This window comes from Ostrea edulis, chromosome 7 (assembly GCF_947568905.1).
Source record: "Ostrea edulis chromosome 7, xbOstEdul1.1, whole genome shotgun sequence".
Taxonomy (NCBI): Eukaryota; Metazoa; Mollusca; class Bivalvia; order Ostreida; family Ostreidae; genus Ostrea; species Ostrea edulis.
The window spans coordinates 49,190,235-49,203,276 of NC_079170.1; the positions used below are offsets into that span (position 1 = coordinate 49,190,235).

General features: G+C 36.6%; 2 protein-coding genes across 2 annotated transcripts in view; one reads left to right on the plus strand and one right to left on the minus strand.

The window, feature by feature from the left end:
- Nucleotides 1–13,042, plus strand: part of LOC125653380 (uncharacterized) — a 41,360-nt gene that overhangs the window by 19,670 nt on the left and 8,648 nt on the right. The gene's annotated exons all lie outside the window — the stretch shown is intronic.
- The window catches only part of LOC125654605 (phytanoyl-CoA dioxygenase, peroxisomal-like), a 29,658-nt gene continuing 20,201 nt past the window's right edge, over nucleotides 3,586–13,042 (minus strand). Inside the window, exons 2-9 of the mRNA XM_056144615.1 lie at nucleotides 12,129–12,320; nucleotides 10,936–11,102; nucleotides 10,527–10,698; nucleotides 10,123–10,204; nucleotides 8,056–8,237; nucleotides 7,314–7,463; nucleotides 5,531–5,677; nucleotides 3,586–4,175 (exon numbers count right to left, since the gene is read on the minus strand). Coding sequence (XP_056000590.1) covers nucleotides 4,116–4,175; nucleotides 5,531–5,677; nucleotides 7,314–7,463; nucleotides 8,056–8,237; nucleotides 10,123–10,204; nucleotides 10,527–10,698; nucleotides 10,936–11,102; nucleotides 12,129–12,185 — 1,017 coding nt within the window. The 5' untranslated portion in view covers nucleotides 12,186–12,320 and the 3' untranslated portion in view covers nucleotides 3,586–4,115. The remainder of the gene's footprint in view (nucleotides 4,176–5,530; nucleotides 5,678–7,313; nucleotides 7,464–8,055; nucleotides 8,238–10,122; nucleotides 10,205–10,526; nucleotides 10,699–10,935; nucleotides 11,103–12,128; nucleotides 12,321–13,042) is intronic.

A 13,042-nucleotide genomic window follows, 5' to 3' on the forward strand; every position in this document is an offset into this window, starting at 1 on the left:
ACATTTCAAGCCTTATAAAATCTGTAAAATCCAGGAGCTCCCCCAGACAACCTGCCTCATACAGTTGCCTCCTATCCGCAATTTCTGGATCCGCCCCCGACTACCTGCTCTTTCTTGATATCCATTTTGTTTTTGTAGAGGGACTCTCGAGAATTTTTCACTCATATGGAGACGTCACTAAGACTGGTGAAGGGCTTCAAATTTAGGCCTACAAATGTATGCTCGTCGCTTACGGCTATCGAATAGTGAGGGTTCTTTAGCGCGCCCCACTTACTGTGTCACGGAACATCTGTTTTTAAGGTCCTGAAAGTTACAATTTTGGTAGACGCCTTCTTGCTCTACATCAATATGCATTTAGATTTTCTTACACATGTGCGGTCGCAAAGAAGAATTTTGAAAACTAGTCAAATTTTGCCCTGCCCATCAGGCCCAAGGGTTGCAGAAGTCCTGAAATTTAAACGACACCCCCCCCCTCCGTCCCAAATATGCTCCATACCAAATTTGAAAAGAATTGGAATGGTAGTTATATATCAAGAAGTTATTTACGCATGGCGACAACCAATTGCAATATGTCACATGAGTTTATCCAAGTGACCTAAAAAGCAGTGCAAATAAAAACCGTCATCACTTTATCGTATTCAAGTACATGTAGGCCTCGAGATGATTTTTGTGAAGGAGGCAATTACTCTAATTAAATTATTGCCCCCCCCCCCTCTCCCTGCGAGTGCATCAAAGGATGGGAGATTAGAAATTAATGGATGGAGCGAGTAGAAATACAACGTATTGTAGCGGTCAGCCGGGTTCGATCGCCGGTGGCCAGTTAGCTCAGTTGGTAGAGCACCTGACTAGAGATTCAGGGTGCCCGGATTCGGATCCAGGTCTGTTCCGTTGCATTTTCTCTCTTCCTGTTACAGTATAATATTGAAAGCACGTAGCATCGTTTTACAGAGTGGGTAATGGGAGGGGACAGTTGGGGGAGAAAGTTTACTTAGCCAAGAACTATCAGGCAAAAAAAATATTTGCCCAAACCCCAGGAATACCATAAATTGTACATGTGGGGTGGGGGGGGGGGGTGTGGAGGGACGTTGCTATATAAATCTTCATTCCTTAAACTTATCTCTTGTCATCATTCAGACAAATTAGATGATATCTATGCGCCACGTGTGCAGAACTGTCAGTAGTACTTTCTTCAGATCAGTCATGAAACAAAATCTTGCATAAAGTACACTTACTATTGTAATGTAGAACGTTAATTTTAAAACCACGGTTGCCTGGCAGCACAGGCACTCAACGTTTTAAATATATAATAATTTACAACAAGAGGCCCAGGGGCCTTATAGGTCACCTGAGTATCATGCAACAACCTTCCAATGTTTGAATTAGGTTTGTGTTTAAATATAAGAATTTTACTTTTGGATGGAAGAAACATTGAATAGCTATGTGGTCAGCCACGCCTTTGCACCAGAACCCCTGACCCAGGGGCCATAAATTTCACTTTTGAAAGAAGCATCCTTGATCATCATTATCATACTATTAGTTTGTCTACTTAATACCCAGCAGCAGAGGAGAAGATTTTCAAAGAAATAAAATGCATTTTCACTATATGATCAATAGGGCCCCACCCTAATACCAGAACCCCTGACCCAGGGGCCATGAATTTCACAATTTTGGTAGAGGGCTCAACGCTCATTATAATTATGCCCACAGTTTGGCTTCTTGATGTCCAGGAGTAAAGAAGATTTTTTAAAATTACACTCATTTTGATGGTTTTTGCCCCACCCCTCAGGCCCCAGGGGGGCAGGGACCACGAATTTCACAATTTTTGTTCCCCTCCACCCACAGATGCTATATGCCAAAATTGGTTGATATTGGTTCAGGGGTTTCAGAGAAGAAGCTGAAAATGTTCAAATGTTAACGCACGACGACGGACAAAAACAGATAGCAATAGGTCACCTGAATGATTCAGTTGACCTAAAAACTAAACTGATTTTGTTTACAGGAAGACCATTTAAAATTTTTTAACGATGTACACATAGTTTGGCATATTGAATTTAAAGTGATACATCGTTCTACAGTCGATGAATTCGATGTCGAAACTTACACACGCAATATATATTCTTTCCGATCAGAAGGCGGTGCGCACTGTGCATACAAAGATGGTCAACCCACATGGAGCACCATATCAACGTTAACTCAAATAATTGAAGACATCTTTATATGAAAATATCATCAATTCATTTGATGCGCGCAACAATTCAATTAAAGATTTCTTCAAATAATTAATGATATCTTGAATTATTGCGCTCAATAATTGAATGGGATACATTTTTAACAATACCGTGTGAGTTAGTTTCCCCTGAATACAGAGGGCAAACGCAGAATGATGGATCTGCCACCTTGTATGCAAAGTGGGTTATTTGATAGACTGCCCCCCCCCCCTTTTTAAAAAAAAAAACAAGATGTGTTTGTGAAACACAAATGCCCCCGATAATGGCCAATTCCGAAGATGGCCAAGGTCACAAGGGCAAATATCTTGGTACCAGTAGAAATATCTTGTCAAAAGAAATGCTCATGTACAATATGAAAGCTCTAATATTTACCATTTAGAAGTTATGACCAATGTAAAAAAAAAAAATTAAAGTAGGTCAAATGTCAAGGTCAAAATGTTCAATACCAACGGAAAGATCTTGTAACAAGGAATACTCATGTGAAATATCAAAGCTCTATCTCTTACTGTTCAAAAGTTATTAGCAAGGTTAAAGTTTTCAAAAAGTAGGTCAAACTCCAAGGTCAAGGGTCAAAAATGTTTGTACCCACGGAAAGGTCTTGTCACAAGGAATACTCATTTGAAATATCAAAGCTCTATCACTTACTGTTCAAAAGTTATTAGCAAGGTTAAAGTTTTCAAAAAGTAGGTCAAACTCCAAGGTCAAGGTCACGGGGTCAAAAATGTTGGTACCCACGGAAAGGTCTTGTCACAAGGAATACTCATGTGAAATATCAAAGCTCTATCACTTACTGTTCAAAAGTTATTAGCAAGGTTAAAGTTTCAGACAGAATGACAGAATTACAAAATGACAGACAGGACAAAAATAATATCTGTTGTTTTTAAGATAGATTACTTCTGAAATTCTCGGTATTAATTGCATTATAACTTGGACAGAACTAAACACCAAATACGGCTATAACACACACACACACACCCTCCCCAACTCTTCAATTTGATGAAGTGCACATATCCAAAATAAAAAAAAAATCTTTATAAAATCTTAGAACTGATGTGTGAATCAAATCAATATTATTACTCTCACTAATGGATTAATGCTGCATCAAATCAATTATTGCTCTTATCAATTGAATTAATGTGCGCATTAATTCAATTATTGTGCGCAATAATTGAATTGATACTCTCATCAATTTAAACAATATTTATTCAATAAAAATCGTTTGTGAAAAGAGAAATTAAAGGATACAGCAAGACAAAAATTTGCTGGCAAAAAGAAGAAATCAGACTAAAACAATACATTTCCCTTCAGGAGGAATAGAAGACACAGTATTTCTGTATCTGAATGAAATATGGACATGTTTAAAACTGGAGGCAAACATTTTATTAAAAATGGATATCCTGATAATCAACAACTGTTACAAGCAACAATATAAATGTAACAAATGAAAATAATAAATATCATTATTAAATCACCATAATAATCAGATCTTGGTATCTAACTTGGTGAGGCCCGCTTCATTGGACCTCATTAGACAACAAGCATTCATTTTCTTATCAACACGAAATACCACTAAAATGTGATACATGTATTAGGTTCTATCAAATATACCTCATAGAGACTAGATATCAACAGTAAAACTTTTGATATTTTAAAGTTCATCAAATATTAAGTTCAAAACTTAAGAGCAAGGTTGAAGTTACAGAGAGATAAACAGATAAAAACAGGGTGTATTTTGTTCATTTCACCCATCTAGATACTTTTTAAAAAAAACACAAAGTTCAGTTCAATTAAATCACATGCAAATTTAGTACATGTAATTTAAGTTATATACAATGTCACTAACATCACTTTCTTAAAGACTAAAACCCAATCTTCAAACACAATAATTCAATCCTGCCCTCCATCTTCTGGCAAGAACACATCCCGACTTTTGAAGATCCAAATGTCCTAAAAAGTTGAGAATAATTTCAGCACTGTAAATATAGTAGACTTGTTTATTTTTTCAAAATAAAATGTTTGCTGATTGCTCTCTGTGATAGTGTAATTGTCCTAAAACTTCTGACACTACAGAAACGACATGAAAGCAGATACATGATAAAAAAACAAAAAAAAAAACACATAGATTTGAGCAAGTATATAAATATGAAGATTTATATGCTATATAGCTATAGTGTACAGTGTGTTTGTATTATTTTGCATGTTTGTATCACACTGCATATCATATTGCGAGCTAGCTCGTGATACTCAGTCCTAATACCTTTAACATTTATATTTACTATATCATAAATTATCCCAACATCCCTTCCAATTCATGGTGGTAATGATTCTTAGTCCTGCTTGGATCACCTCGGCCGATTCCATCTAACCTTGGATGTATGATGTTTTCCGCCATAGTGCGTATACACTGACGTATAACAACATGTCTTACATCACTACTTCACTAGAACTACTGACAGCTCCCACGTAATACAGCCCTTTCCATCATGTAACACTCTCAATGTCAATCGTAACTACTCGGCTATTTCCGTAACCGCAAATGAACCTCGTATGTGGATCGACGCCGTCAGAGTTGGTTGTTACGTATACATAAACGTAACTTTGACGTCACAGTCGTACGTTACACTATGAAACGTGAACTTTCAAATGCATCTAAGATATTATACACATCTAAGGTATTGTACCACTATCAATTTCCACTTACATGTTATGTATTAGAGTGAATAAGACGTTAATGATACCAAAACTAAATCTGTGGTGAAAATATAAATAACATATTATTCAGGGATTCGGTTCTGGCCTTTTAACTCTCATCCACGGGCGCGCTTCCGGTGAAGAAATGCATCGATTTGATGCAATTCTTGCACCGATCCACGTCCTAGTCTTCTTACCGGTTACGGAAAAAGACGAGCGCGTGATCCGATTGTCTTAATGTTTGTAACTATTTCTCTTTGAAAAGTATGTTTTTTCCCCTTGAAATAGAAGGCAGTTTTCTAAGGCAAACTTGATACATTCATCAAAAAAGCTATTTTGATCACTAATTTCTAAAATCGGCAGTTTTTCTGGGAGAGTAAATAAACGACCGCATTACAAATGTTAGATGTAGCTAATTATATCAATTTACGTCATACATCCTAGGTTAGATGCAGAGCATCAAAATCTGCCTAAGTTTGCTGAATGTCCCTCAGTATATACTGTATCGTTAAGTCTATCATTAGTGGACAATCACACTTCAGATCTGAAGTATGCATTATGTAGCACAGAAATGGTTTATTCATCAAAAGGACTCGCTAAACTGTATTTACCTTCATCGTTACAAACTTGGGATCCACACCTTTGGACAGCAATATTTTTGACGACATCTCAATAAGTTCTTGCTCTACGCTGTCTTGAATGGAGCCTTTGACATCAATGAAGTTGATTTCACCAGAAGCATAGTGACATGAAATGGACTACAATTGAACAATACACATCACCTGAGGACAGTAATAGTACACATTTTCATAAGTATATGTATAATTATAAATTATAACTATGTATATAACATACATGTTTTACAGCTTTACATACAGGTAGTAAATAGAGGTTCAATAAAAGCTATATTATTAAACTCCTAACTACTACTTCCCACCCACCCCTCCCCAAATTGGCCAGTTGTTAAAGTGCCAGCAAAAGTCTCTACAGACAAACTTTGAATGTGTCGATAGAGTACTTAAATAAATATCAATTAAACTTAGCTCTAGGTATAAATTACGTGCTCTATGTTGGGACCATTTTTTAGGACAGGAGGGTAGAATTGCAAACAGTACTGTAGAAGTCTTAGTAAAAGATTTCTAAAGTTTTCCCCTATACACATGTAGTCCAATGTACAACTTTGATCCCTTGTTCTGGCCCCACCCTCCCCACTGAGGTCAACATTTGAACTTGAATCTGCACTATTATGATGGTTTCATATCCATTTGACTAATGAAGGCCCTGTTGTTCTTGAGAAGAACAGATTTTTTTCTACACATCCCCATTACACTAATCCGCTACTGTGGCCCCACCCTACCCAATATGGGACCATGATTTGAACAATTTTGAATAGATCTTTTATAAAGCTTTCACAAATTATTCACTGGGCCAGAAAACACAAAACTTGCGTGAAAGCTCCCTTAAAGAGTGGATATAACTCCCCTTAACAGAGGCCATGACTTTTCCTTAGAACAAAACTGAATTCCCTTCACCCAAGGATTTTTGTGGGACATTTGGTAGAAAATATACCAATGGTTCTAAAGAAGACATAGAAATAGTCAAAAGTTTACATAGAAACGCCAGACAAACTGAGATCAGAAAAACTACTAAAAACTAGATGTGTCAGCATGACACGAATGCCCCTGCCTGCAGTAAAGTCAAATGTAGGAAATCCATCGAAGTACAGCGTTGAATGTGGTATTCAGATTGTATTTAACACACATTTAGTACAATGAAGAACTCAACAACAATTGGTTGCATGATTTAACAGCCATAGAATAAATACAGTAATTTTTCTACATTAAAGGGGCACAATTCCATCAATATCAACAAACAGGAACAAAACTCAAATTTGATCTGTGTAATTCATCAATATACATCTGCATACACAAAACCAATTCAATATCTCAAGGTGTTTAGAAAAAAAAGTCCGGAAAACTGGTCGTAACGGTAATTTTTCTGAGTTAAAGGGGCATAACTCTAGGTAGCAGAAGGACGGGAAAAGGTAAAACTATATGCCCAACCACTTTGTGAAATGTTAATAATAGATTAGCAATAAAAAACTGTAAAATATTTTCTAAATGATCATATACCCATGTTCACAGATGTTTGGAAATTTCACAGATTACAAACTCGCAGAGATTTTCACACGACATAATATTCCACAATCTGGTAACACTACACCACACACATTTGAAATCCCTTTGTTACATGTTTAACTTTGGATATACATGTACATGTAATGAGATTTTTTTCATCTACCGTATATGTTGATTTCCTACAATTTCTTATCACAACATTTTGCTCACTCATTGCTTTTAAGACAAAAAGTTTTTAAAAGTTTCACACACACACCTTTCTGAAACCTTTAGTCTTGTTCATTCCAGATCCATGGATCAACAGAGGGTGGAAAAAGACAGTGTCTCCTGTCTCCATGGGAAGATGGACTCTCGGAGCGTTGGGATCAAAATCTCGCACTCCATGGTACAACTTGTTAACACCTCCCTGAAAATCCACATCATTTATATATATTTGAATAAGACTTTAGAATCTATATAAAGCATAAGCGGTACTGTAGCTACATGCACATAATAGCCTGTTTTGCTCACCCAGTAACTGAAGTCCAAGAAAATCAACAGTATGTTCAAAGGAAGACTTAATTGTCGTACAGCTGTTCCGAGTAAGTTATATGTACATTTCAACAGTGAAAAGCCATGCTGGTTGTACATATGTACTGAATTCTGAAGGTACGAAGAGCTCTTTGTGACCACAGTGGCACAAGGGGAAAAGTACCACAGACTTTTTGTCTTTTTGTCAGACAATAGATACCATGTGATGGCAAAAGCTCTCACTGGCCATTTACTACATGTATATTGAACGTATTCCTACACAAAAAAAGGATGGACTCAGTAGATTGATGTGTGAATACAATTTTGACACACAAATGGTTTCTCTAACACACACATACAACATTACAAGGTGTACATTTTGTGTACAATGTATTTTGAACTTAAAGAGCAATTTACAACACAGAAACATTTTATATTGATATAGACGTGTAAATGTATGTTCTTGATCACAGCACTACACTATATACCTCCCACTCTGGATATTCATGCTGGAGTAGCTCCCCTTTGTGAGAACCAGGTAACACAACCAGACATCCATTCTCCCGGTTCACCTTCTCCATGGCTGTCCAAGAGCAGACAATCCTGTCTGCAGGCCTGAAAGGGAAGTAATGCAGGTCCTGATGCATCGGGTGTCTGGACGTCTTCTTGCCTGTATTATATTGATAAATCAGTGTAATAATATCGTGTACATGTATATCCAAATTTTTGTAAACCCCCCCAAAATAATTCATACACCTGGGACCCCTGCATTACTAATCAGGTGATCTAACTACTGCATTTTCCAGGTTGATATCAACAGTCTATCTTTATACCTATATAGATCTTGACCATTCTGACTTCACAAAGTTCATTCTAATAAAACCGTCTAATGTAGCTGAGAAAAATTTGATTGAAATTTCATTTTACTTTAATAAATAACTCTATAAAGTTCCTCGTAAACTGTCTGAGAACAAATTATGAAGATCTGCAACATTGTCACTGAGAGAAAGCAACAGTAAAAATTGGAGGAAATACACATACATGTATGATAGCAATGTGTGATGAAAGGACAGACAGATGGATGGGTAAACCAATATATGCTTCCTTTCAAATCCCACCTAATTACGTCATAACAGTATACATCACTGTACAGTGTACATCTAGTAAAAACTTGTGGGTCAGAATTTTTTTTTTTAACAGTGATTTTTTAAGACCCATTTTAGGTCCGAATATTGGCCCTTTCCCCTTCCAAAAATTACCAATTTTTTCCCAATTTAAATTGCACTTTCCCCTATAGTAAAAACTGGTGAAAAACATATTTGTTAAAAAATAAGTTCAATGTGAATAGTTTATGTACGACATGACGAAAACGCATCAATTCTATATGATTTAGAAAGAATAGTTGAAAATTTTAAGAGCTTAAAGAAAAGAAAGTTAAGTGTGTAAAATAAAAGCAGAATGACATCAATTTGTGTTTGATTTCTTGTTTGATATTTATATATATATTTAGCATATTTACAATACTGACTAGATTTTTCCAATTTGATCAAAATGTTGACTATTTATCTCAGTTCGAAAGCCACAGGACCCTTTTGAAAAATGTTGAAAAATCACTGCAACACAGCATAATCTTACTACTATATATATGTAGTAACAAAGCACTCGAACAGACACTCAAAAGTCCTGCTAATAAATACAAGTGAAGTTTACAAAATAAATAGCCCAAACAAATAAAACAATTAACATCTATGACAGCTTATCTAGGTACATATATATCCAACATCCAGATATGCCTATGAATACTCTGTTTGTCCAATTCTATCATATCACACTCAAAATCACTAAATAAGGCTGAATTCCTGAATTGATATTGACAAGGTGTTTGAAACTCGTAAAATCAGCTTGACATGCAGGGCCGAGTGCTTGTAAAATTATAATCCCTGCAAAAGACCTACTAGCCTTGAGAAAATAACTGCCATTTTTAAACCTACTTTTATCAACAGCTATCTTCTAATTAAAGACATTATGTCACTATAGGACAGGATTAAGACTCAATTCCCATAATTTCGATCCCAATCATATATAATGTTATAAAGCCCCTTGGATTGTTACAACTTTGTTACCGGCATGATAAGTAGATTTGATACATCTAAATGCTGTTTAGTGGAAATCTTAAAACGTCCAGTCGGGCGTCTCTACAAGGAAATTTGTTTGCCCATGACAAAATTTATGCGTCTCGGCCAGTCAGGTGCACGATTATTTCAAACACTGATTGACCAAAAATATATCTTTCAAATTTGCCATCAATGATTGATTTTGTGAAACTTTAAAAGTTCAGAATTTCTAAAAAATTCATAACACCAAATTTTGTATAGACCAGTAGCTAGACAGAGAATTAAAGAGGGATCCTTGCTGTCAGTAAAACATGAGTAAGACTGACATTTTAAGAATAAAACTATCTGTCTTCATAAAGTACATAAACAGTCAGGAAATGGTGGCACGCCTATCCGAGTGTTATTAGTGACTTTGAGTGATATAACTACAATGTACATTACCTGGATCTGGTGGTTTGTTGATCAGCATAGTGTGCATGGCCTTTGCAGTCTTTCCTGTGAACGCATGAACATATCGGACGATCTACAACAAACAGGTTCATCTCTAAGATCTTAAAGTATATCAATGAACCACTGAAAAATTTCTTGTATTAATCTAGATTTCAACTAGATCCGAAAAATAATTTTTTAAAACACATGTACAAATGCATAATTTCAGATAGACTTGTACAGTTTAAGAATGTAGCATTAAGCTATTTCCTGTGTAGCATTAAGCTATTTCCTATGTAGCATTAAGCTATTTCCTGTGTAGCATTAAGCTACTTCCTGTGTAGCATTAAGCTATTTCCTGTGTATTATTAATCTATTTCCTGTGTAGCATTAATCTATTTCCTGTGTAGCATTACCTCTGGTAGAGTACAGTAGCCAAACAATACTTCATCATTTTCAAAGTTCTGAAGTTTAGTGATGGCCTGTTGTCCTGGGAGAAACTCAGACCGTGCGATGGCCACATCCTTCATGATGGTCAACCCAATGGGTACTTCAACCTCCTTTCTGCATATCTTTCCGAAATGTTCCCTTAAAAAGTGAATCATACACTCGAGTGCATTACACACACCCATCAATGCCTTATGACATCCTTAAAATTCTAGAAGAGGCAATAATTATATTGATTACAAATCTTAATTAATTATATACAGCAGAAATTTGTGTTGCTATGTTTAACCATTATTCAACCAATCAGATCTCACTAATATTAACATGTACCCTAGTATTATAAATCATGTCAAACCAACATATTAAATAGAATGATACCTGTACACATCCAGTTTCTCCTTGGACACCAAATTTCTGATGACCAGGTACCCATTGTCCTCGTAGAATTGTCTCTGTTCATGTGACAAAATCGGATTGTCTAGTGTGTAGCGAAACGTAGAGTTGACATTTGGAGCAGCCCTGCTGGTGGCTAATGTTGGTATGTGCTATGTGGTTGAGGAATTTTAAAAATGTTGTCGCAATTTCTGAGAAATTTCGAAATATTTGTCTTTTATACCCCAACAATATGCATAAGTATTTTTGCATTCATTCCATGCTGCACAGCCACTGGTTAAAATTTTTTTTTGTGACAAGCATCCATCTTCCACAAGTGATCGAACCCGGCTGACCGCTACACTCCTCTCCTTAAATGTCTTCACACCTGAAGACATCAACCCAGGATCTTAATCCTCTGACAGGCATTTTCTCCTGTCAGTTATAGGGGCTGGTCTATGACACCAAATGTAACAGAAAGGGAGAAAATGCAACAGACCAGGCCAGGATTCGAACCTGGGCCCCCTGAATCTCTAGTCAGGTGCTCTACCAACTGAGCTATCTGGCCACCAGCGATCGAACCAGGCTGACCACTACAGTTAAAAATTTTAAATAATATGATAATAAACACACACACACAGGCCAAAAAGTTTTTCTCCAGGAGAACTCGTATCCACATTTGTCATTTCTATTTGGTAAAATGGTAAAGTTTTTCTCCAGGAGACCTCGTACCCAAAATTTGAGGTTTTGAGTTTTCCTGGGTACAAGTTCTCCTGACAGTGAATCAGACCCTAGCTATTATTATTACAGACCTGTGAATAATCATGATAAAATTACTTTTTGATCTGAATTTCAAACAGACATACGGTTACCATTTTTCATAAAGATATCAGATGCAATAAAATTTCAATTTGATAAAATGAGCTGCAAGTAGTTATAGGGCCCAAAATTTGGCCAAGTCAAAAACACCGAGCCTTGGATAATTTTTGTTGGCCTGAATAAAACATGTAAAAACACAATGAAGAAAAATACCAGCAGAAAAATTACGGGCACTTGTTTCATAGACTACTCGGGCCTTGGCTAAAGGCTATTACATAACAACTTAAACAAGCGCCTGGCCAGTGACAACAGATCAGAGTGGCATTGGTCAGTTGGTGGTAACCAACACTCAGCGTGCAAATTAAGCGTAAAAAGGATACTGACACCGAAGAAGCAGAATCCAAATGACCAAATATTATCTTCAGTCTCTCTGTCATCTTTCTACGTCCACTTAAACATCCCACAAACAAGACTATGACCACTGTCTGTGAACTTTGATCTGTTATTTGTGTTAGGAAAAGAACGATAACTCGTTTCCGGTCCAGAAAAAGTGGCGGATCCAGCTGTTTATTCTAGAAAAGATTCAGAAACACCACTCTTCTTCTGTATCCGCTCTGGTGTATTTACCATTTGAAGGTAAATTAAAGTCGTGATATAGGTATCACCACATACAGCCGTATATTAAAAATGAACATGTCCAACTAGTTAATATTCATTTTGGGAAAAAGATGATTTTTAAAAAAAACGTGGCTACATTACAATTGCAGGTACCTTAGGTCAACCCGGTCTCAGTCGATCCAGCCCCTGTCGAATGGAGATGGGTACATATTTTAAATTCGATATGCATGGCAGTCAACATGACTTTGATCTCCCCCCCCCTTTCACTCCTACTTCTATCCGGATCATCCTGTGGGGATCCGGGTTAAAATAGCTCCTCATTACCCCCTGCTTGTCTTAAGAGGCGACAATATGGGACGGTCCTTCGGATGAGACTGCAGAAACCGAGGTCCCGTGTCGCAGCAGGTGAGGCACGATATAGATTCTTCCCTGCTCTTAAAACGCCGAGCATAGACCTAAATTTTGTAGCCCTTCACCGGTAATGGTGACGTCTCCATATGACTATGAGTGAACAATTCTCGAGAGGGGCGTTAAACAATATATAATCAATCAATCAATCTTCGGATCAGTTTTATATTTATATACATGTACATTTCAAGTGAGCCTTTTATTATACTTCGAACAGTAAACAATTCCAGTTTGATTTTCTAGAAAACTAATTACATACTAATTAATA